The sequence below is a fragment of the Misgurnus anguillicaudatus genome, chromosome 24, assembly GCF_027580225.2.
Source record: "Misgurnus anguillicaudatus chromosome 24, ASM2758022v2, whole genome shotgun sequence".
Taxonomy (NCBI): Eukaryota; Metazoa; Chordata; class Actinopteri; order Cypriniformes; family Cobitidae; genus Misgurnus; species Misgurnus anguillicaudatus.
The window spans coordinates 29690255-29716391 of NC_073360.2; the positions used below are offsets into that span (position 1 = coordinate 29690255).

Here is a 26137-nt window from a genome sequence, read left to right on the forward strand (position 1 = left end):
ACTCAATCCCCGCCAGAATTTTTTTCAAAAGTTGATTTTCACAAGTTTCACAAAATGCCTTATAGGAAAATTTTCTTCTTAAAATATATAAACATACAAATATATCAAATGAAAGCACAGACCCACTGCTTTCAAATAAACAACCAAACAAACAAAACAGGAAAAAGTTTTATCCTATCAAAAATGTTTTCTCTGCTTATAAACTCTTAAATATGGGTCTTTTTTAAAATATATATTTTTTAGCAAAATATGAAAAAAAATTTTGTGAAGTAATTTTGTTAAAGATCAGATTCAGAACGATTATCAAAACATACACAGAGTTTAAAATTAGTAAATCATTTTTTGCTTCATTTTTTATAAATTGGCTAAATGCGCCACCTAGTGGATACTCGCGGTATTACCAATTAACATAAAACCTCATCAGGAACATGTTTTTTTATGCAAATGTTAACTCTTAATTGACGAGATAACTCGTCAATGGCGGGGAAAGAGTTAAATAAACTTGTCCTTTTAAGTCCACACATGCAATACTCCATTTTTTTATGTCAGATCAGAATAAAAAATGTAAGGATACTATCATTTTGTCACAATTTAATAGCACCAAACATTTTGGGGTGTAGTTAAGATGGTGTTTCTTTACATTAGCCTGTCCGAAGTGGACCCACGGTGCGGGTTGCTCGGAGGAATGTGGATGCCTGCAGGAAAACTCTTTCTCTTGCGATCCCAAAAACGGCACCTGTGCTTGCAAACCTGGTTACCACGGCAACCGCTGCCAGACAGGTAGACGCTCATCTTGTTATTTTAAACAGTGTTGTTAGACAGGTATACGGGTCAATCTAGTACCCCAGGTGAAAAAAGTGCACTAAAATACACTTTATTAGTAAACTTTTCCACAATGTACTAAAAGTGCTCTATTTTCGCACACTAATTTTGAACTTAGTGTACTAAAAAGTAGTATTTAGTGCTTAATAGTTAGACCAACATTAAGACCATCTTAGTGTACTCAACTGTGCTATTTTGAGACACCATGAAGTTGAACTAAAATGTAATTTTAACATACTATGTATTTAAAAAACATACATTTTATTATAACTTGAACCCACCTTTAATCCTGGAAACCCACGGGTCAAATTTGACCAATGCTAAGAGAAGGGTTCTTGGGTTCTCCAGGGTTAAACATTTATAAATATACTTTAAAGTGTTAAAATAATATACCAAATGTACCTCTGCCCCTTTGCAGAATGTGAGGAGGGTTTCTACGGTGTTGGGTGCAGCGAACGTTGTAACTGCTCTGTCATTGAGTCATGTGATCCTAAAACTGGACAGTGTCAGAAGAGATGCCCTGCTGGATACCATGGAGAGAAATGCCTGCTGGGTAGGACTCACAATCTCTTTATTCAGAAAAGAATAACTACTGCTTACAACATAATGCACAGTATATAGTGAATACTATTTCTTATATACTACTTTTTAGGCTGTCCATTCATTTAATGTCAGTATGGAAATGTTAAAAGTTATTGTTTATATTCTGGTTTAGTCATTACACATTAAATGGAAAAGTTCAAGCAGATTGTATACTACACATTTTTGCATACCCATATAAATAAAAAACTACTTTGGTAGATTTTCAGACCATTGGCTTGAAAAAGCAAACACAAAAATTGCTTTACATTGCCCTCTACTGGCTGTCAGATGTCAGTACAGACAAAATTATACTAATGGATCCAATAATGTGTACAGTAGAAATTAACTGTGACAAATCAATCCGACAATGTTAACTTTTTAAAACATCAAAAAGCAGCTTAAGTACTCGCAGTTGAAATCAGACTGACAGTTGTGAGTGACAGTAATTTGTATTACCCAGAATGCCTTGTGCCAATCCATCTCAGTCACAGTGAAAATGTTTTCTGCAGCTAGAGTTTCAATGGACTTTTCTGATCAATTATGAAAATGATATTAGCACACATTATGTGTGTCTGTGTGTTTATAAATGGGTTTCCCTTCTGTTCACTAAGAATGTCAGAGAAAAAGAGTATTTTTGGAGAGTTTCGGCATGTTGTTTTAAAGAGTCTGTTTTAGTTATAAGTCATAATGCCTTAAACAGATCTTAGTTTGGTCTTAATCTTTAAACAGGCCCTTTTTTCAACCCTAGTGGAAATTGTAGAGAGATGGGACTACAGTAGCTTTCTTTCTACAACTGAAAATAAAGATTGAAGTCAGACAGGATCAACAGATGGGTCTCAGTTTAAACCACAACACTGACTGTTGTTTCAATTACCTTACATATTATTTTTAAAGTTAATTTTACTAAGCATTCACAACTATGTGTAAAAACACAAAATACTCTACATTTCTTATTTTCTCCTCTTTTAAAATGTTATTCTTGTCATTACCGCTTCCATTGTTAGCTTTTAACATTAAGTACATAAAAGTTAATTGAATTTAATTTAAAGATTTTATTTAATGATTTATCTATTTGTTCTGTCTATCTATCTATGTGCGTGTGTGTGTCTTTGTCTGTCTGTCTGTCCATGTGTCTGTCTGTCTGTCGGTTGTTTGCCTGTCTGTCTATCTATGCGTGTGTCTGTCTATTTATGTGTGTGTCTGTCTGTCTGTCTGTCTGTCTGCCTATGTGTCTGTCTATCTATGTGTGTATGTCTGTTTGTTGTCTGTTTGCCTGCCCATGTGTCTGTCTGCCGTTTGTCTGCCTGTGTGTGTGTGTGTGTGTGTGTGTGTGTGTGTGTGTGTGTGTGTGTGTGTGTGTGTGTGTGTGTGTGTGTGTGTGTCTGTCTGTCTGTCTGTCTGTCTGTCTGTTCGTTGTCTGCCTGTCTGTCTATCTATGTGTGTATCTGTCTATCTGTGTGTCGGTTTGTTTGTTGTCTGTCTGCTTGCCCACTTGTCTGTCTGTCTGTTTGTTTGTTGCCTGCTTGTCTATCTATCTGTCTGTCTGTGTGTGTGTGTGTGTGTGTGTGTGTGTGTTTGTGTGTGTGTCTGCCTGTTTGTTGTCTGTTTGCCTGCCCATGTGTCTGTCTGCCGTTTGTCTGCCTGTCTGTATGTCTATGTTTGTGTGTGTGTGTGTGTGTGTGTGTGTGTGTGTGTGTCTGTCTGTCTGTCTGTCTGTCTGTCTGTCTGTCTTTGTTTATGTCGGTCTGTTTGTTGTCTGTCTGCTTGCCCACATGCCTGTCTGTCTGTCTATCTATGTGTGTGTGTGTGTGTGTGTGTGTGTCTCTCTGTCTGTCTGTTGGTTGTCTGCCTGTCTGTCTATCTATGTGTGTATCTGTCTATCTGTGTGTCGGTCTGTTTGTTGTCTGTCTGTCTGTCTCTGTGTGTGTGTGTGTGTGTGTGTGTGTGTGTTTATTTGTGTGTCTGCCTGTTTGTTTTCTGTCTGCCTGCCCATGTGTCTGTCTGTCGCCCTGTCTGTATATATTCATGTTTCTGTCTGTATGCTGTCTATTTGTCTATTTATATGTCTGTCTGTCTTTCTGTGTCTTCATATCCCGTTAGAGTGTCCGGTGGGTGTGTTATCGTGCCCTGTGTGTGAGAATGAAGGGAGATGTAACACACAGACTGGTGTGTGTGATTGCACGGCTGGATACAGAGGGACTTCCTGTGAAGACAGTGAGTACACACCCGCTCCCTTACTGTACATGTCTTATTTACTGTAAAGCACTCTTTCCTCAAATGTTTTTGTGATTTAATATGAAGTGATTGTTGCTGAAAGCAGGTAATAAAAACTGTATTGAAGTATTATGTACTTACTTTCCCTTATATTGTTTGTTCGTTTTTTTATATTCTCTATCCCTCTCATTCTTTCTGTCTCTATTTTCACTGACAAGCAATATAAAAGGCACACAAGTACCAAGCTTAAAAATATATAAATGCTGCCACCCAGTGGCAATATAGTTAAACTACAGATAGATTTGGTATAGTACAGTAGGCTATATCAGTGGTTTTCAAACTTTATGATGCCAAGGACTCCCAAATATGATGAAACTTTTGTGAGGGACCCCTTACTTAAAAAATATATCAATTGATATAGATTTTATGTATAACAAATATAACTGGCTATACTTAGAGTAATGCTACATTCAATTAAAATGTATTTGCTGCTTTACAACGATTACTCACTTACAAACCCCAGTAAGTGAGATAAAGGGGACTGCAATAAGGAAAACACACTAGAAAGATACAAAGCACATGCAGTGTAAACTATTTTGGAATGTATGCAGTAAAACAATGAGAGATAAACTTATTTTTGAAACCTAAAACAAAAAATATTTTTCTCAGAAATTTTCTGGGGACCCCCTAGAACTTCCTGGAGGCACTTTTGGGGTCCCAGGACCCCAGTTTGAACCCCTGGGCTATATCACATCCACACATGACCAGTTAAGGCTTTTGTTCACGACTAAATTCCCATAATGCTTTGTTTCAGAGTGTCCCAAGGGCCGGTATGGAGCAGAGTGTAAGGGTGTGTGTGAATGCGAAAACAGTGCTGAATGTGACCACGTCGATGGAGTCTGTACCTGTTTCCCCGGCTGGGTGGGAACACACTGTGAAAAGAGTGAGTTAACAGTCACAGGCATACACATAAGTTATCACACACATGTATATACTACACTGGTGGTCTGCTACCTTGACAGAGTCTAAAATTACATAGGTAATTGAAATTTGGCTCCTCTTGTGATGTCAGAAGGGGATAATACAACCCCTAATCTGCACTATCCAACCACGGCACTGCCATAGGGCAGAGATCAGCTCATTTGCATTTTAAAGGACACACCAAAAAACATCTTACACCTACAAAGTGGTCATTTTAATAAATTATCTATATGATATTTTGAGCGATAACTTTACATACGTACTCTGGGGAAACTAAAGATTTATTTGACATCTTTAAAAAGTCTTGTGAAATGTGAAAAAGAATGAGAGTATAGTTCCTAGCCATATCGGCCTAGAAAATCGCAACTTTAAATTTTCTGTTGTTTCTTAGTACACGATGTAACTACAGAAGAGTCAAGTTTTAAATAGGAAAAATATCGAATTCTTTGGTTATTTTTTAGCATGATGCTAATTGACTAATCAGATTCAATGGATTATGCTAAGCTATGCTAAAAATGGTACCGCCAGACCCGGAGATCAGCTGAATGGATTTCAAAACGGTAAAAATTAAATGTTTAACTCTAGGGGAGCTGGAAAATAAGCCTATTTGAGTGTCTCTTTAAGTATAACATTTATTTAATGCTCAGATTCATCAGAAATCTCTAAGATAAAGAAAATATTAATTTAGATTGTTTGAAACCCCCAATGCACCAGGGCCTCTTCTTCAGCAGAGAAACAGGATGTCTTAATCAGTTTAAAAAAGCAACCGCCCATCATACAATCTGAAGTTTGTGTCTGCATGTAAAGTGGAATGTTTGCGATTGAAATCCTCACTCATCACACACAGTCAGGCAGCACAAAAATTGTTTGTTTTGTGTGTCCTTGCAGACACCGGTGTCCTTTTATCGGAAACTAAAATAACATGTTCACGACAAACTACTTCTTGTAAGAATCCTGTCCTCAGTGACCTATAGAGCTAGATAATCACTTGTGTATTTCAGTGGTCAGTATACAAATCTACAACCACTAACATCTTACACACTCGCATACACACACCCTGCTGGATCCATGACAGCATGCTGTCTTTAATGAGACGGCCACATCCAGCTGAAGCAGTTTATGAGGAAACCATAATGCACAGACATACACACAAAGTGCCAAACATAGATGCTGAGTCCTATCAGAGTTAAAAAAGCACATGCACATATAGAGACAGGCATGCATAACCATACCTTAACACATTCCATGTTAGCGGTAAAAAATATTCATGCACTTTGCGGTAAACGCAAGCGTATCTGCCTCATGTCGCAAAGCTATTCACAGACCGAGATTACAAGAAACTGGTGTGTTATTTGTGGTGCTTGCTAAATGTTAAAGGAATAGTTCGTCCAAAAATGATAATTAGGCCATAATTTACTCACCCTCACGCCATGCTGGGTCTATATGACTTTCTTTCTTTAGCTGAACACATTCGGAGTTAGATTAAATAATATTCTGGATCTTTATAGCTTTGAATAGTGGCCAGTGAAGTTTAAGTGAAATTTGCGTTCATCATCCATACAACTCCAATGGGTCTTCTAAAGTAAAACAAAACGTTTGTGAGAGAAAACAAATAGTAATTTGATCTTATTGTGTCTTAGTGTTGCAAATTATTTTATTCAGATTTGTCATAGAACTGCCTATTACAAGAAATTAAACAAACAGTGGCGGTCGGTGACTTCTTTTTCGGGGGCGCATGATGCAAAGCTCGTCACAACATGTATGTAGCCCGTCATGTGTGTGGCTCGTCATTTCAAAATATATCTTTGTCATGTAAACCTATGTGCATCGTGTGATGTCAAATACAAGCCTGCTGCAGACACGTCTGTGGTTTATGATAAAAGAGACGCTCACGTTTGCCAGATACTCCCTTAATCTTATGTGTAATCAGAGTTTAGTGTTAAGTGAGTGTCTTGCAAGTAGTTTGTGATCATGTGCGTCTCTTTTATCATAAACCCTTTCGACACGTGTGCAGCAGGCACGTATTTTGACAAGAGGCATGATGCACATGGTTCACATGACGCAACAAACACATATTTTGAAATGACGAGCAACACACATGATACTCAGAACACATATTTTGAATTCGCACCCCTTGGAAGAGATGTCACCGGCCGCCACTTAAAACAAATATAAGAACAAAAGGGTCTGAAAGGGTCTGAATTTATTGTACATTTCTAGCCTGGCTAACACCAGACCAGTCTCATAGAGAATGAGACGTGGTATGGGAACCATACGCTCATTTTCTCGTATTTGAGGCATGGTTTATGAATGCCCAGAGTCGTTTATTGGGCGCTATCAAATGCGTCTGTATGTAGCTCATAGCCAATCGTTTCAATTATACCAGATGACGTATATAGAGTGACATCAATTCAAACGTAAACAGCTTTTATGGATACTTGTGCACACAGCTGAAAGCTATGCAACTAAACGGTAGCTGTATATTGTAGGGTGACCATACGTGCCTTTCTTCCCGGAAGCATCCTGGCCAGGATTTCGGGTGCGTCTTCCGGAAGTCGTATTTGTCGACCGGGAAGAATGGCACGTATGGTTACCCTACTATATTGAGATTGAAAATCTCAGCTCATTGAAAATCTCAGCTCATCAATGTCAGTTCTCACACGGCTGTCCAATCACAGTGAAAGAGGAGCGGGACAAACATCACAACAACCAACCAGCACATCGTTCAGCGACTGATAAACAAAGTAGAAGTATCATAGCAACCAAAGTGGTCAGCTGAAAAAAGCTTGCAGTTGGTGTCCACCTGCCGTTTTCAGCAGCGTTTAAAGTTTGGTGTGGACACCCTCTCAGAGCGGAAAAGCGCCCGACGTCATACGCGTTTTTCATTGTCCAATCGAATGAGGGGACGTAAGTTTATAGTTGCTTGGAGCAACCTGCAGTCACTCACTGTCTCCTGCGTGTTTGTGCACCTCTCACCCTCGATCACGGTCAGAGCAAACATCCTCTTTTCAAAGTAATATGACAGTTAAAGGCTCTCTAAGCGAATAATGTGCGACGTCACTTCCTGTTGATGTTTGAACTGTTTTCAAACAAACGGAGCGTAGCTAACGCCTCCCCCTCGCTCTTCCGTCCGTGCTTTCATGAACGCACCCAACCCCCACCCCCAAATCCTTCTTGTCGTTTATTGGCTGGAACACTTTGTTATGTTTTGTTGTGCTAGGTTTGGCCACTTTGTTGATATTGCCGTTTGTCGAGCCTGGGCTGTCTACAGAGATCGCGTTTTTTTACAATTTGATCAGCGGACAAGTAGCAAGCAGATAGTGAGATGATGTTTTCTGTATGTAACAAAAAATGTTTTATGATCTAAAACGCGTGAATTCGCTTAGAGCACCTTTAACAGCAAAAGAGTGCTCACACTTCAATATTTGATTGACAGGACAGCTGCCTCGGTGGTTGCCTAGCAATATAAAAAGCCGCGCCGCACTGCCTTTTTTATCACTTTAAAGCAATACTAAAGAGTTTTTTTTAACTTAAAATAACATTTCCAAAAAAGTTTCAGTCGTTCATCCACTCGAAACAGGGTGAACTGCACTTTCACATTCGCTTTGCAGCCCTCTATCGGCCAAAACCCCCACTAAAGAAGTTTTCAACCGTCGGGTCGCGGTCCTGTAGTTTGAGTGAAAACTACAAAAACTTGCTTTACAGAAGACCTACAATCCAATCAGAGCCAGCTATGCTGCAGTAGGCTAAATTATTTACGACAGTGGTAATGGACAATTCCACTTCTAACCTGTAGGGGGAGCAAAGAGCAAAAACTCTTTAGTGTTGCTTTAAAAAAGAGCGCCTTGCGTTTCCAAGCATTTAACTCTGTCACAGCCATTGACGAGATATCTCGTCAATCAAGAGAAAACGCTTCCCCGCCAATGACGAGATTTTCCGTCTTTCCGCAATACCGCTATTATCCACCAGGCAACTTTTTAAACCCGGAAGTATTGCCCTATGGCAAGCTGCTGCATGTCCGTGTCTGTTTTAAAGATCGCTCTGAATGGGATCTCTATGAAAAGTCCTTCACAAAAAATGGAATTATCTCTGCTTTTTGCTCAAAATGTGGTGTTTTTGCAGAAACCTACCCATATTCAAAAGCTGATTACAAAAGAACCACTGAAGGTAGGATGAAACGGTTTTGTTTGAAAGCAATGGGTCTGTTCTTTCATTTGGTATATTGTATGTTAATATATTTAAAGAAGAACATTTTCTGGAAGGCATTAAACTTTTGTGAAAATCATGAAAAACGCTGGCGCTGGCTGACAACTTTTTAAAAAAAACGCTGGCGGTGAAAGAGTTAAAACGCGTTTGGTGTGATCACCCCCTTAAAGGGTTTTGCATCTGCACACCTTATATTTTCTGTTGAAAAGAGATTGAAACATTTAAATCTCTTCCTTTATCTATCTGTCATGCATTCATCATAACAGATCTGGTGTCCATGAGGATCTAAAAATCATTCATGCGATAATCAGGGCCGACAGAAGGGATCTGAATCACGCACGGCAGGGGAAAAGTAAAAACTTTCCAAAATCAACAGAAAATACATGAAGATTTGGACGAATCAGACGAGTCTTAAGGGGCCCGTGTTACAGGTTAACGTAGCAAATCCGCCGTCAGCAGATTGTTTTGGTTTATAGTGGCCATTTACATTCATAGATTTCATCTTTAATAAATCAGCTCGTGACTTAAGAGATCAGGTGTCCGTGGGACCGTGCTTCCATCCCTGCGTGTTGGGACGTTTTCAACTCGGTAGTACTTCTGGACGCAGCCAAAAGTTTCACTCGTGTTCCGAAGTTTTTTCCATAAAAACCCATTGAATAATGCCGACACACATGTGGCTCTGCGGGACTCCGGCGAGCTCCTGTGCTATCATCGCTCTTCATCTCTTGAGGGCCTCAGCCGTGAAACACATTTTACCAACTACACCCCGATCATGCTCATCGGCTGCCGGTCCACACACACAAACACACGCTCTTTACAAGATCTTATCGTGCTGCCGGAATATAAGCCCGGCGATTGTGCACGTCTGCGCACCATATGCGCTCTGATTGTATGGATGTCAGTCTACGGCTGTGTTCATGGAGAGAGACTTTGGTTTTGTGTGATTGTGTGTGTACAGTATGCTCGGATGTATTGCACAAAACAGACGTTTGTAAATGAAAAGAAAAAAATGTAAGCGCTACTGAAACAATGATGACATCATTTTCCTTTTGGGGTGAACTATCCCTTTAATATAAAGTGAGTACATCACTTTTTTACTTTTGTGTAAAAAAAATCAATTCGAGGACTTGTGTGGGCTCAGCAAGTGCTCTTGTTTCTTACAAATCTCTGTCTGTTTGTGTTCCTCGTACGCACTTTGATGTGGTGAGGATGTGCCACACATGTGGAGAATGAGATCATGCAATTAATGCTGATGAGAGCAATTCAGACTCAGCATTCAGGAGGTAATGAGACATGAACAACAGATAGAGAGATAGAGAGAGAGAGAGAGTATCACTATAAGCAAACGAAAGATCTATAGGTCCACACGGATTCTAGTAAAACAGTAACCTAATTATATCTGAATCAAAATCCTGACGTCCTGTTGGCTGTTTGATGCCTTAAGGGGGTATCTATAGCATGACTTTCCAATGATGTATCATTTTAGCACACACACACAGTGCTGACTCAAATCTCTTCTCCTCTGTAGGATGTCCTGTTGGGTTTTACGGGCAGGACTGCGCGCAGATGTGCCAGTGCGGGAACGATGCCCAGTGCCACCACATCACAGGCGCCTGCCGCTGCAACCCCGGCTGGGTACCGCCGCAATGCATCCTGGGTAAGTCGCCCACATCATTAAAACGGGGTGTGATGGAGGCTCATCTCCGGCTGAACGCCGCATCCTCATACTAAAATAACCCAAACGCAGGCCTCGCAGGACAATTTATCACACGCTGCAGTTTTCGCAGGGGAGAGGTGGGGGTCTGTGTTTGGTTAAGATGGGGTGTAGAAAGTATAAATTCATCCCGGGTTTTAATTACAATTGGATGGTTTTTAAAACCATCGTTTGTGTTTACTGTGTACGGAAAGGGGTTTTCCGCGTGTGTGTGTGTGTTTTATAGGGGAAAGATGCTTTTTAAAGAGCGTTCTGTGGCACGTCGGTTTAGTACCATCCGTCTTCTCATGCAATCTCTCGTCAGTAGTTTAATAGATCGGGGGCCCAATAAAGATCCATCTCTCTCTCTCTTTCACTCTCTCTCTCTCTCTCTCTTTTTAATGAAGTGAGGTTTGTGTTAAACATCAGTCTCTGTGAAGTCTGATTTTTACATTCGGTTTTCCCATGACATGTTTAGCGTAATCGCGAATGTGATGAAATCTCTCTCTGGAGTTGAGTGATGTTTGTTATTTGTGTGGCCGCTGGCGTAACAACGTTGTCTAAGTTGTAAATCATTACTTATGTCTGGTTTGAATTGATTTCTCTAACGGCCATCCTACTTAGACTTGCAGAAAGGACCGTACAGATCCATTAGCACAATCGGGAATATAAAATGGATATCAAAATAACTCATCTTTTTTAATGATTTATTGCTTTGGTATTGACAAAAATTTGACCCTATTTGTGAAATCAAGGGATGAAGTCTCATAATCTTATGATGGGATTTGGAAAATCGAGTTTGATACAATTTTTGACATGATCTTACTCAGTCAGTATTAAAGATATAAATGTTATATTTCACAATATGATCTTTACAACATATAGGATGATTTTATGTAGAAAACAGGAAATGACCAAAAAATTACTTTTTTCACTCAGTTCACTGAGGGGCAACTTCCTATCTCTCTGGCCTTGTCCCAAATGGCGCACTTCGTGTGAACTTTTGGTCTCATGGCCTTAAATTGCGTGTGCTTGCTTAGTGTACGAGTTCGTAGGGTGTGTCCCATCTGTCATTTTTACGCATCGAAGTATGCTCATCAGTGCCCCCTTTGCTTCCTTGATCCGGTCTTCGGCAAGGCCTGCACTGAAGCAGGCTTCGAGCACTTTACCTACCGAGAAGTCCTTGCGAAAGAGCAATCAGACCAATCAGACGATGGAATAAAGGAGTTCACACAGACAGGCAACTTCTCTTCGTATTTCCGGCGTGGCGCTCCAGTCTGTCCCAAATACGACTCCGGTGCACCCACACGGACTCGCATCAAGGGTCCCTAAAGTCTGCACATGATGTCATCAAAGTGTGGACTCTGAGGAGGACCACAAGTCCGGAATGTGTGCCATTTAGGACAGGGCGTCTGATGAAACCAATTTAAACTGCAATTCATTGACTGGCCACTAGAGGCTAGCTCCAAAAGGGAGTCAATTCCCATAGACCCCCATGTTAAAATGCCCAACTTTACAGTAGATAAAGTTTACAGCCTGGTACAGAAATTGTTTTTGGTCTATATAGCTAGTTTTGCCCTTCATGAGAACTGTGAGGAGGGTGAATTTTTTTGTAACTCATCCATTTAAATTATATTAAGCTTTAAAGGTCTGCATAATTAGGGCGTGGCCATTTAAGTGACAGGTGAACTGCCACTGCTGTCACCTTGAGTCGAGCTAGGTGGGCGTGGTTTCAGCAACCAGCCACCGCAGCTTCACCCACGTCCCGCCTCTTTACCAATTTTCGGATATTTGCGAGTGATGCGCGATGACGCGTGACCAAGATGGCGACGGCAGGCATCGTCTACTATTCATAGATTGGCTAAGGCAGTTCATTGCACCGAATGCGTCAAATAGAGCCGCCTTCTTGAAACAGGGGAGCCCGACATCAGCGTCATTGTAGGCAATGGTGTAACGGAAATAAAATCACCATAAATTGTCATGAATGCGATTTTCTTTTTTTTGGGGGGGATCGTTTCAACAGTCAGACATGTATTTAGCATGAAAATCTACTATAATGCATAGTGCTAGAATGCATAACATCCATACGCAGCACAAAAGTCCGGCATCGTCCATGAATTCGAGGTACAGGCGGAGATAGCAGCATTACCTAGCTACTTCCTATGACAAGACCCCTGTTCCAAGATGGCGGAGGTTTTGACGCATGCTTAGAACCCCAAGGCGTCATCTAGTGTACATATCAATGCCTAATATTGGCTTCAAAAACGATCTTCTAAACCTATGGGTGACATCACGGATAAAACGTCCATCTTTTTTTTAGAGTCTGTGGTTTTCACAGGGTCACAAATATATTGAGTTTAAGTTGTTAGTTTAAAAATGTTTTCATCATGTTACAGCCTGTCCGGTGGGTACATTTGGTCAGAATTGCAGTGAGTCATGTGACTGCCACAATGGAGGGTCATGTGACCCAGTCAGCGGCCAGTGCAGATGCACATCTGGGTGGACTGGAACCAGCTGCCAACAGAGTAAGTTAAAATTAAAAATGATGTATTTCAAGACATACTGTATGTATCTATCTAGATACGTACAGTAAATACACTATTCTCTCTCTCTCTTTCTCTCTCTCTCTCATATACACACACACAATCATTCAGAGTACATGGTGCTTTATTTGGCTGTAGTTAGTAAGATGTAAGTGATTATGGTGATTTATAGTGAGGAGTTTGTAAGCAGTGATAGCCACGATTCACATGTCACCGCACAAATTACTGTGTTTTGTCTCCATTACGCACTGGAATGTTCACATGGGTTACTGCTGGTCGCTCATTCTCTCTCTCTCTCTCTCTCTCTCTTTCTTTCTTTCTCTCTCCCTGTGTGCTGTATGCATAGTCTGCACACCTGGCTGGTACGGTAGAAACTGTGAGCAAAGGTGCATCTGTCCAGTGGGCGTGGCCTGTGATCATGTGACCGGCAGATGTGGCTGCCCTGCGGGGTACACAGGGAACAGCTGTGAGACGAGTAAGAAGTCTTTCGCTCTTAATTGATTTGGATGTTAACTGAGGTATGAACCCTTAAAGCAATATGGGTATCATAGAAAGCAGCTATTAAGTAAAACTATGATTTATATTGGACCAGTAGCTTAAAATCCTACCTGTGTAAGTAGCTCACTACAACAAAGCAACCATCTATCTGATTATTCATCCATTCATCTAACCAGCGTAATGTGAAGGGATCAATGACTAACATCCGTTATCAATTTCCAATCAACATTTAATGCCATCAATCACAATGGGATACGATGCAAAACACACATGCGCGCAAACATTTCAGTGTTTCCTTTTATTACACATCCCCTCATGTATTTTTTTCACATTACACACGTTAGAGTTTTGCTCCCCGGCCCTCTTTCAACACCCCCCACCCTCTCTTTCTCATTCTCTGTGGATGTGAGACATCTGATAAAGGTTAGCGCTGAGCTGCCAACTCAAACAGCAGGCTTTGTTTTTGTCTGTGTGAGGATAAGACTGAAACACACACACACACACAATGCAGTAGACATGGGTAACGACAACAGTCTAAGTACTTTCTGTAGTCTGGAGTCGGAGCTTATCTCTTATACATGCCAGTGCCGAAATACACACACACACCGTATATTAGTGACAAACTCATAGACGTAATAATAATATTTACTACTCGAAACACTACAAATACATATAACACACTAAATCTAATTTTCACACGAACCTGTTGATGATATTGGAGCAAGACTTTCGTGTCTTTTTTAATAGTGTGGAGCACTTACTTTAACCTTACATTGACATTTATGCAGTTGGCAGATGCTTTAATCCAAAGCAATTTATGGTGTACATAGATCGAACCCAACACCTGTTACACTGTTGATACTAGTTGAGCACTTCAAATATCCTTACAAGGCATCCGTCCATTATCCAAAAATTGCCCCTCTTACTATTCCAAATACACCGAAATCTGTCTTTTGTCAGTCGTTTCAGACATTTATGAGTGTGTATGCGAGTACGCATGTTTAAATGATGATAAATGAAATGTCTAGCCTTCCCATCATATCATATCTACGTCCTGTCTGAGACCTGTGGCCATAGAAACGTGTCTGGACATTTCTATGTTTGTATAATAATTTGGTCATTTTCTAAAAGCGTCAACGTCTTAGTGTGTCCTCAGGGCAGATTTGGCGTGAACTGTTCTCAAGAGTGCACTTGTTCTGGGGACCAGCAGAGCTGTCACCACGTCACTGGGAAATGCACCTGTCTACCTGGTTACTATGGCAACCGCTGTCACCTCAGTAAGACCGTTTCACCTATTCAATTAAAGGCGGGGTGCATGATCTCTGAAAGCCAATGTTGACATTTGAAATCACCTAAACATCACCTGATAGACCCGCCCAACACATATGCAATCTAGGCAACGATGTCGGTTACTAGACACGCGCCTTACTGCTGATTGGCTACAAGTGTGTTTTGGTAGTCGGCCCGACTATCTTTTCCAAAGTGTTTTTTCAAAAATCACGCACCCTGCCTTTAAATTCACATTTACTTCTAAAGCGCTATTTACAATATTACATTGAATCAAAGCTTTACAGTAAATATAGGGAAAAGAAATAGGGGGGAAAGATATTAACATTATATAAAATAAAATATGATATATGGTGTTATTACATAATACAAGTTCTTTTGCTGCATCAGCCCATCCATTATATTCATAGTACTAATAAATAAGCATCTGTATTCATTTTTTTTTCAGAAAATGTATATATTAGTAGTAGTGCTTATTGTAAAATACTGTAATTATCAATATAATTGTAAACATGACAGTCCTTTTATACTGCTATTAACTCTTTCCCCACCTGCCTTTTTTTAAGTTGCCAGCCAGCTCCAGCATTTTTTATAATTTTCACAAAAGTTTAATGCCTACTAGAAAATGTTTTTTCTTGAAATATATAAACATGCAATATATCAAATGAAAAACAGACCCTCAACAAACGTTTAATCCTACCTTCATTAGTTCTCTTTTTATCACCTCTCAAATATGGGTGGGTTTCTTCAAAAACACAATATTTTGAGCAAAAAGCTGAGATAATTCAGAGCAATCCTCAAAACGTATACAGGCATACAGCTGTTTGCCCTAGGGCGATACTTCCAGGTTTTATAAGTTTCGGAAAGCCGGAAATACTCGTTATTGGCAGGGAAAGAGTTAAGCAAATATGCATATAATGTTTAAAATATTGAATAAAAGACATCTATTACTAATAATTTCCATAGTACCAAAGCAATTTATTGTAGTGCCTTAGGTAACAATGTTGAAGTCGCCATGAAAATAAAAAACTAATTTGTATTGGATGTTGTGGTATTTTTTTTTTTACAAATGACTTATCTGTGAGCTTCATTATTTTTAAAAAATTAATGTACTCTCATAATCTTTAATCAAAAACGCAAATCTCCTCCACTCCTCAAAACGATCTCTCTTCACTTCAGTTCATATGATATGGCAGGTGTGCGGGGTGCGGGAGAAGATGGCTGCGATTAGCAATTAGCAACACGACCCAACTTCATAAGATCCAATCAGATCTCAATGGACATTCATTTAATTTCAGAAGCCGTTTCACTCGGATATACGTCACCACGTGGATAATAAGGCAATCGGTACTTGCGTTTAATGCCGATTTTAAAATGGATAAACCAGTTGTTGTTTTTTTAGTAAATAAAACATACCATTGGCTTTGAATTGTGTGAGTTTAAAGATTTTCCTGAACTAATCCTAAAATACACTAAATTCTCCACAGGATGTCGGGAGGGCACCTATGGGCCCTACTGTAAAAAAAGATGCAGATGTGCCAATGGAGGTCAGTGTGACTTCAGGACTGGATCTTGCCTCTGCCAACCAGGATACTTGGGACCCACCTGCAGCACCAGTGAGAACTTATATTCAATTAACCGACCAATCAGAGCCCAGTTAACAGCCGTGTGGTGTCATGGGCCATTCACATGAGTTGCATTTTTATATTTAGTCTGAGCAAAGACTATTGCAATGTATTGTCCATTGCATTTGAAGAAGCTCAACTTTTTAAATATGCACCGTTTACTATTACATTTATGCAACTTAAAGTGTATTTTAACCCAGTCTCACGAAATTACGTATCTATAGTCACATAAATTTTTTATTCTTTTTTCTGATAATGTCACGAATTTCCGCGTTTTATTCATGACCGTATCACGAATTTCTGTTTGTGTCATTGTCACGTATTGGTTACTCAACTGCTTTTTCCTATTTTCAAACCATTGTCGCTTTGGTTTAGGGTTAGATTTAGTGTTTGCGGTAGGATTTCACGGTTTTTGTGTTTGTGTTAGGATACTAGTGGTATATGTTTATACAATTTTTTCTGTTTTTTATATTTTCTAATTTTTAAACCATTGTCGCCTGGCGTTAGGGTTAGAGTTTGGGTAAGGATGTCATTTTATGTAAATCTAACCCTAAACCGAAGCGACAATGGTAAGAAAATCGGACAAAACAGTTGAGTAACCAATCTGTGACAATGACACGTAAACAGAAATTGATACGATCACGAAAAAATGCGGAAATTCGTGACAATAGTCCTTTTCACACAGACAGTCTTTACTGGTAATTTACTGGTAAATTGCCGTTAACATGTCATGTGTGAACAGAACCTTTCCGGTAAATCAGTGCTCCCAATTTACCAGTAAGACAGGTTGTAAGATTACCAGTAATTTACTGGTAAGCGCTGTGTGTGAACGAAAATTATAGGATTACCGGCATTTAGAACGGACGACTTCAGAACGTGCTGACAGCTTCGGGCCAATCATAGCGTTTTAATACAGATGACGCGTTTACCCCCGCACTGTTTACTGACGTTTCCACACACATGCTGCTTGAGAGTTGAGGACACCTAAAGTTTACGTCCACATTTCTTCACCAAAGTTGTTTAAAACAGCTTACCGCCGAATTGCCGACGTCCTTAGCATGCCCTCTGTGAAGCCTAAAGTGCAAACAGTACTGTTGTTAAAAACGCATTTTCGGTTTGACGTCGTCTCATTCAATGTTGTTTGGTCATGAGCAACTTCGCGACTGTTTACCACAGACGTGAAAACAACAAAATACGGACCGTGGTTATGAACGACGTGGATTGTTTACAAATACAACACTGAGCTCGCCGCGTGCTACAGGTACTTCCGCTTTCTCAACGAATTTACCGGTATTTTGATACTGATGTGTGAATGATGTCTTACCGGTAAAATAACGGAACGCCACTGCGTGTGTGAACAGCACATTTTTGTATTTACTGGTAAATTCATTCTGGTAAATTCATGGTAATTTACCAGAATTACTGTGTGAAAGAGGCTAATATCACGAAAAAGAATAAAAAATGTACGTGACTATATGTACGTAATTTCGTAAGACTGGCCTGTGAATTAAATGGTACAGATTTAATTAGTATGTGTGTTCTCTGGGAATCGAACCCATGACCTTTTCCATTATTTTGTCAGGTTGTCCTGCAGGGCGATACGGGCAAGACTGTGCTGAGGTGTGTTCATGTGGTGAAGCAGGACAGTGCCACCCAGTGACTGGGAGGTGTCACTGCGCCCCTGGTAGAACGGGACAGTCCTGCGAAGAAGGTAGATAAAAACAGACATCTGTTCTTTTTTGGAAACTGTGCTTTCTTTCCCTCTCTTTTAGTTCAGTTCTTCTTCCATTTTTTCTTCTTATTTGGTCTTATCCTGCCAACGTTCCAGAGTTGGAGCTATAAGTGTTCAGATGACTTCATAAGCAAAACAACGCCTGAAAATACGATTCGCCCTCTTCCAATCCTCTCCCAGGGCTTTTTTTACAATCATAAGTTAACAAATTGTAGTTTCCTGTGTGAGGGAATTTGATCGCAGTGCCCATTTTCCTCAAGAACAGAAGCGAGAGATCAGATTGCTAATCTCCACGTTCCATCACTCATCAGTGGGAATGGAACGGGACTTTCCAGGAGGGATTTTCTCCGCAGCGACCACTCGAAACTGCTCACATTCGCCGACGGACGTGCCACTGCTTACGTCCGCCATGTTTAATGTTTACAGATAGCTATAAGCGGCAGTTTCTCTGTGTTCCGTGTCGGCAGAGCTGGCGAGGAAACAAATAAATAAGCAAGCGAATCAAAGCGATTGGCTTATTGTTTTCCCAATCTAAATTACCCCGAGAAACATGATTGCTCTTTTACTTCACTGCCAAATCAGAGCCACTTTGCCATCACAGTAATGATCTGGAGCTTAAGAAAACTTGTGTGTGGCTTGTGTGTGTGTGTGTGTGTGATGGAGCGCACATGTGGCTGTCCCTTTAAATGCATTTGAAGGATGAGAGGACCTGTGCTAATTGTAGTAATTGAGAAATGCAGAGTTTATTTTAAAGTCGTGCCATCTGTGCTGCTGTTGATATTGGAAGATGCTGTCTGGAGCGGGGCTTTGTTAACAGATAAAAGGATGAGGACTTGCTTTTTTCTAAATTAATAGACCAACAGAAGGCTTTTTTCTGGGCACAGAGTAAGTATAGTTTCAGGCTAAAATGAGATACCCACTGGAAAAACTGTTGACAATATAATTTTATGCTGTATGTGGATTAATCAGTGTTTGGTAAACCAGTCTCATGTGGTTTTCCTCTAATTCAAATTGAAGACAGATCTTCTCAACTTGTTAAAATGCATGTAGCGTATAGATCCAAGACATCATGTCGTATCCATGACCTTATTAAATGTCCCATACAAAGCAACAGTTGTGTCTCATGTTTATCCAGCTTTTTGTTTTGCTTTGTAATTCAGCATTTGTCTTATGATGAATGCCTGATGTATTGTCCCTCACGCAGTGTGTCCAAAGGGACGATTTGGACCGCAGTGCCGGAGTTTTTGCACATGTGCCAATGGAGGCGTGTGTGACCCTGCGGATGGCACGTGCAGATGTGGGCTGGGCTGGACTGGCCAACACTGTGAAAAAGGTAAACAATCACACAAATACACTATAAAAATATTAAATTATTATGTATATTTATTATTATTAAATTTATATTATTTAATACACATATGTCCTAAAATAATTAAAAGGGGACATTGCACAAGACTTTTTTAAGATAATAATTTACTAATACTAATAATTTTAGTAAAATAAATCTTTGGTGTCCCCAGAGCACATATGTGAAGTTTTAGCTCAAAATACCCCACAGATAATGTATTATATAACATGTTATACCACGGGTCTGTTGAATGCTGCATTCTGATTGGCTGAGAAATGTTCTATGGGTGTTGATTATTTTTCTGTAAATCGCACACCTATCTTTTCAAATGTCTTAAAAATAGGCACCAGAGCAATGTTTGTGGTAACAGTGGTATAAGCGGAATAATTGACTCCGGTCCTCCGAATCATTTGAAAATAATGCACACCTGCGGTGTAACGGCACTCCGCTTCGCGTCGTGCCGCATTACCACCTTGGTGTGCATTATTTTCTTACAATTCAATGGCCCGTCGTCAATTACTCCTTACTTAAAAAAATTGCCACTTTGTAGGTGTGAGCAAAAATCTGCTGTTGTGGGTGTGTCCTTTAAAATGCAAATGAGCTGATGATAATACAAACACTGATCACCATAATGGTGGTTTGTTGAAATTAAAACTCAATTGTGCTGTCAATTATTTTCTCTCTCAGCACTAAATGTCAATGCCGTGGTTTGATAATGCAGATTAAGGGGCGGTATTATTATAAGAAGATCCCCTTATGACATCACAAGGGGAGCCAAATTTCAATGACCTATTTTCCATATGCTTGCAGAGAATGATTTACCAAAACTAAGTTACTGGGTTTTCTATGTTGATAGATGCACTGGGGACCCAATTATATGGAAAAATTCAGATTTTCATGACATGTCCCCTTTAAAGTAATGTGCAATAGTTTATTTCATCTACTATTTAAATAACTGAAAATAAATACCAACGCTTTCTTTGTGTGTTACAGCTTGTGTCCCAGGTCACTATGGTGTGAACTGTGAACAGGTGTGTGTGTGTCAAAACAATGGTACATGCGACCGCATTACTGGCTGCTGTTCCTGTACACCTGGATACTACGGTCCTGCCTGCCAACACAGTGAGTAAATCAATCTAGTGCAAAAAAAAACATTTCAATGTTACAGTAAAGCTAACAAAGCAATACAAATTTTAAAAGACCACAATAATGTGAAAGATATGATAGATAAATAATATTATTTGTTACATCTTCATATCCCAGAATGCCCAGCTGGCTTTTATGGCGAGCTCTGCGAACGGTCATGTGACTGCACACATGGGCACCAATGTGATCATGTGACTGGACAATGCATGTGTCCTCCAGGTTACCACGGTGATCGGTGTGAAAAACGTAAGTCATTTTAGCTTTAAAGTGGACCTTAAAATAAATCTTTGGTGTCTCCAGAGTACATATGTGAAGTTTTATCTCAAAATACCATATAGATAATTTATTATAGCATGTTCAAATTGCCACTTTGTAGGTGTAAGCAAAAATGTGCCGTTTTTGGGTGTGTCCCTTTAAATGCAAATAAGCTGATGTCTGCACCAAATGGCAGTTCCGGAGTTGGATAGTGCAGATTAAGGGGCAATATCATCCCCTTTTGACATCACAAGGGGAGCAAAGTTTCAATGACCTATTTTTTCATGTGCTTGTGGAGAATGGTTGACCAAAACGAAGTTACTGGATTGATCTTTTTCACATTTTCTAGGTTGATAGAAGCACTGGGAACCCAATTATTGCACTTAAACATGGAAAAAGTCTGATTTTCATGATATGTCCCCTTTAATTAAAGCATCACATTTAAATCAGTGCGAATTTGCACAAGTTACTTAACTTAATTCTGACAGTCAAGATAGTTTCAGTCAGGTGCAAGAAGATAATAAACCGCATTTGCGTTGGTAGCAGGTGGGGTGCTTTGGAGTTTTTGATGAAAGACATGTTTCATCACATGTCTATACCGTATACTGGCCTACAATATGCAAGCCAAACGATGTGTGTATGTGTGAAAGGGGAATCTGTCAGTCTGATGGTCACTGTGTTGATGTGTATGAAACAGGTTGCGATGCCGGACGGTACGGGCGCGGCTGTGCAGAACTCTGTGAGTGTGATGGGGCGCCTTGTGATCCAACAACTGGACATTGTCTGTGCCCATCTGGAAAGACTGGAGAGCACTGTGAGAAAGGTACAAACAAAGACACACATTTATGGACATGAGCCCAGCTTACTTCCATTTACAATCTCACTCTCTTTGTCTCTCTCTTAGAATGTGACATCAGGTCATACGGTCCAGATTGTTCTTTTCAATGTCAGTGTACACATGAAGGCCAGTGTGACCAGCACACAGGTCACTGTACCTGTCCTCTCACCTGGATGGGACCCACCTGTGAGGAAGGTGAGCATGTGCCGGTTTGCTTAGAAACCGGTGTAACCTTTTTAAAGTGTATCATTCCAGTGACAGTGTTTGTGCCAGTGTAGGACATAATAAGTAACTGCAAATACTTAAAAGTAAAAAGTAACCTCTTACTTTACTTGGTGTCTCATCTGTATGGTGTCAATTTCAAACAGCTAATGCTGTCTCTCTCTTCAATCTCTCGCCACAACATCTTTCTTTCCCTAAATTCTGCTTCTCCTTTCGTTCCTGTCAGTCACGTGACACGAACCCGACAGCTCAAATTATTTTTCTGAACTGGTGTGACAGTATGCGTGTCAGTCTCAGTCCATGTGTGTGTGATGATGGGCCCCTGAGCTGTTAAGGGCCTCCTGTCTGTCTGTGTAACAGTACCTCTCTCTGACAGTCATTTTAAGTGAACCACAGCGGGACACATTCACAGTGTGTGTGTGTGTTTTGTGAATGAGTGCATGTGCGTTTATGAATGTATGAGGGTGTGTCACACATCCACATACTCCGTCCATACACACAACCTCTAAACCTTCACATCCCTAAAAATACAAACAGTTCTTTCACATTTGCTTCTCATTTAAGGAGTACCAGAATACATTCTCATTTACACTTCTCTCGTAACTTTCCCTTCCTGGCTTTGTCTTTTGAATTAAATGTATGTTTTAAAATGGATGAGCTGATTGATGCTTTGAAAGATGGTTGGTCAAAGCAGCATTCCAGCGATACTAAAATATTCATCCATCTTAATTTAAGAATTTTTTACTTTTTTTTACTGAAAACAAGACTAAAAATACTAAGAATTTTTTTCTTAAAAATCATTTTTTTGCAGTGTATGAACAGATATGTATGCATTTGGTGCTAATATATACCTTTGAGGTACTAATATGCACTCTTTACTTTTTGAAAGGGTACCACCCCTGTGACTGCATGAAGGTTTTTAGCTTTAAAAGTGAGCTGCAGAATTTCCTCAGTAGAAACTTTAGTTTAGTTAAACTTTAGTAAAATCTTCATCTTATTTTGTAAAAAAAAAATTAAATACATATTTTCCGGACTATAAGTCGCTCCGGAGTATAAGTCGCATCAGTCAAAAATGCTTTTTGAAGAGGAAAAAACATATAAGTCGCACTAGAGCCCAAGAACAGACATTTAATCTGGAAAGGCAAGTTATTCAACTAAACAATAGCACAGAACAGCAGACTGAATAGGTGTCCGTACATGCTAAAGTAACATAAACAGTTATTTACACAATAGCATACAGAACATACCTTGGAGGCTGAATTAACACAATAAGCCAAATCAAGTTCAAAAAGGTCCCGAAGTCATTCCGCATCACTGAATCTATTGAATTACATAAATACTGGAGCAGCAGAGAGGACTCTCGCGGCTGTAGATGGTAATGGTTTCTTTTGGTTCATATGAAATAATTTTGACGAATAAGTCGCACCTGACTATAAGTTCCAGTACCCGCCAAACTATGAAAAAAGTGTGACATATAGTCCTGAAAATACGGTATGTGTCCCAGTCTGTGAAAACCTAGCAAAATAATTTTTCGTGATTTACCCATTTTACACAAAATCATCCTACATAATGTAAAGAAGATTTAGTGAAAAATAACCTCAAAGATTGAAATTAATGATTGAATGATTGCTTATAAACTCCTAATTACATTATGAAACTTGAATTTAAAAAATAAAAAACGGCAAAAAATGACTTTCTTGCTTACAGGGTTCCTACGGGTCCTTGAAAGTTTGTGAATCTGGGGGAAAAAATTCAAGGCCCTGGGAAGTTTTTGAAAATATACATACATAAATACAGGTCATTGAAAGTGCTTGAATCTATTTGATCTAGTTTTAGTTTTCTGGAAAAAAATCCATATTATTCCCTGTGTAGTGTAGGATAATATCATATAAAAATTTCAGACTTTTTAAGCACCCGTGATAAACTGTTTGCTTTAAATGCTTGTATCTTCTGTATGCGAATGTTGATTCATACCAAAATGCTTTTTTGCATATTTGTGTTTGACACATGAAAACGTTGCGTCTCGCTTGCCATACTTCGTGCATACCTGTAATGCCGTCTTTGGCAATATCTCAGATAGCGATATACTTCCTGGCACCCCCGTCACCCTGTCTTTGTCATTAAGCCTCACCATTGGTTGAATTTGATATACACATTCAGACACACTTACCCCTGAAGGCGTCTCCAAAGTGTCACCGCAGTGACGCAGTGCGAGTTCCCTCGAAAGTGAACTGTAACAATGTATCTTAAATGTAACCTGTAATCTCACTTGAAATGTGTCCCCACATTTAGTCCTTGAATTTGAGGGTATTGGACCTGGAAAGTTCTTGAAAGGTCCTTGAATTTGAAATTAACTAAGGTGTGGGAACCCTATGCTTAGTATTTTTGTCTTGTTTTCAGTACAAATATTAAAAATTCTTAGGTTAAGATGCGTTTTCTTAATAAGCAAAATCACCTAAGAAATTAAGTCTAGTTTTTAGACAAAAATATAAAATTTAAGTGAATTTGTGATTAAAACAAACAAACAAACAAAAATCTGCCAATGGGGTAAGAAAAAAACTTTTTTAAACACTTTTTATTAATTCCAATGGCAGATTTATTTAGCTTGATTTAAGCACAAATTCCCTTAAATTGTAAATTTTTTGTCTAAAAACTAGACATATTTTCTTAGGTCATTTTGCTCATAAAGAAGATACATATTGATTTATGAATTTTTATGTATTTGTATTGAAAACCTGAAAGTCATGTTTTGCAGTGCAGTCAATATATTTATTTCTCTTTCTTTCAGGTGCTTTCATAGAGCATGTACCTTCACACGTGCAGAAGAGGCGACGACGTGTTTCACACTCCTAGTCCTGCTACAGTGTTTTTAAGCACACGCACACACACTCCACTAAAATCCCACTAGAAGGCCAGTGGCTTGAGCGAATGTGTGCGCGAGTGTGTATACTGTAGGACTTGTCATTATGGGTTTTCCCCCAGACGAGCAAAGCCGCAGAAGAATTAGTACGAGAAAGCATTGCGAGAAACACTCCTGGATACACACACAACCACTGACAGGCTGTCAATGAATGTGTATGCGTTTCATTCTAGTCCATGCATGTATCCGGCTGGAAGCACGTCCATGGGTATCAATGTGTTTAGAAAGCAAATGTCACACTTTGCAATAGTTTGACTTAACATAAAAATGTGAAATGTTTGTGTCGTGTGTGTGTGAATGTTTGTGAGTATTCTATTCCGTACAAAACAAACATCCCACATCAGACATTCAAACCAAACCATCTGATCGACCGAACGCCCACCGAGCCACAAATCCCAACCGAACCTCTCTATTACAGGATGAGAGTTAAGCCTCAACCACTTCCAATTCTATAGTACATACCACAAATACACCACTTAAGTGTCACTCAAGCAACGTCCAATCGGATCGCAGAACACACGAAACACGCTTTCTTTCTATACATATCATGTGCAGTCTAAAATTTACCTTGTAAACGTATACTAAATTTACATTTTCTTTACAGCGTTGCCTATAAAATTCTCTTTTATGGCATTTTTTGGTCTAAATTGGAAACATTTGTGCTATAGATACACATATACAGTATATACTTAAAGGGATACTCAAGCCAAATGTAGACATTGCCCCATGATTTACTCACCCTCAGGCCATCTGAGATGCATGTGTCCATCGGCTTTCGGGCGAACAGATTTGGAGTTGTTTTGGTAAATGTCCTTGCTCTTTCACACTTTATAATGAATGCAGGGATCGGGAGGGAATTTCTGTCTTTAAACCAGAAAAAGTGCATTCATCCTTCATATAAGTAATCCACACGGCTCCAATGGGTTAATAAACAGGGTTCCCACGGGCCTTGAAATCCTTGAAAGTTTGTGAATCTGGGGGAAAAATTCAAGGCCCTGGGAAGTTTTTGAAAATATACATACATAGATACAGGTCATTGAAAGTGCTTGAATCTATTTTATGCAAGAAGTTTTCTGGAAACAAAATCCTTATTATTTCCTGTGTGGTGTAGGATAATCATAAAAATTTTTAAGCACACCTGCGAAACTGTTCGCTTTAAAAGCTTATATCTTCTGTATGCGAATGTTGATTCATACTAAAATGCTTTTTTTGCATAGTTGTGTTT

At 39.5% G+C, this 26137-nt stretch overlaps 1 protein-coding gene across 3 annotated transcripts in view; it reads left to right on the forward strand.

The window, feature by feature from the left end:
- Nucleotides 1-25191, forward strand: part of egfem1 (EGF-like and EMI domain containing 1) — a 57590-nt gene extending 32399 nt beyond the window's left edge. Inside the window, exons 17-31 of one of the 3 annotated variants that reach the window (XM_055197065.2) lie at nt 646-780; nt 1241-1375; nt 4433-4561; nt 10334-10462; nt 12895-13023; nt 13388-13516; nt 14685-14816; nt 16314-16442; nt 18034-18162; nt 19388-19516; nt 20525-20653; nt 20795-20923; nt 21630-21755; nt 21837-21965; nt 24781-25191. In XM_055197065.2, the coding sequence (XP_055053040.2) occupies nt 646-780; nt 1241-1375; nt 4433-4561; nt 10334-10462; nt 12895-13023; nt 13388-13516; nt 14685-14816; nt 16314-16442; nt 18034-18162; nt 19388-19516; nt 20525-20653; nt 20795-20923; nt 21630-21755; nt 21837-21965; nt 24781-24845 (1883 nt within the window). In that variant the 3' untranslated portion in view covers nt 24846-25191. The remainder of the gene's footprint in view (nt 1-645; nt 781-1240; nt 1376-4432; nt 4562-10333; nt 10463-12894; nt 13024-13387; nt 13517-14684; nt 14817-16313; nt 16443-18033; nt 18163-19387; nt 19517-20524; nt 20654-20794; nt 20924-21629; nt 21756-21836; nt 21966-24780) is intronic. The other 2 variants (XM_073862681.1, XM_073862680.1) reach the window with 2 other exon arrangements.
- The last annotated feature ends 946 nt before the right edge of the window (nt 25192-26137 follow it).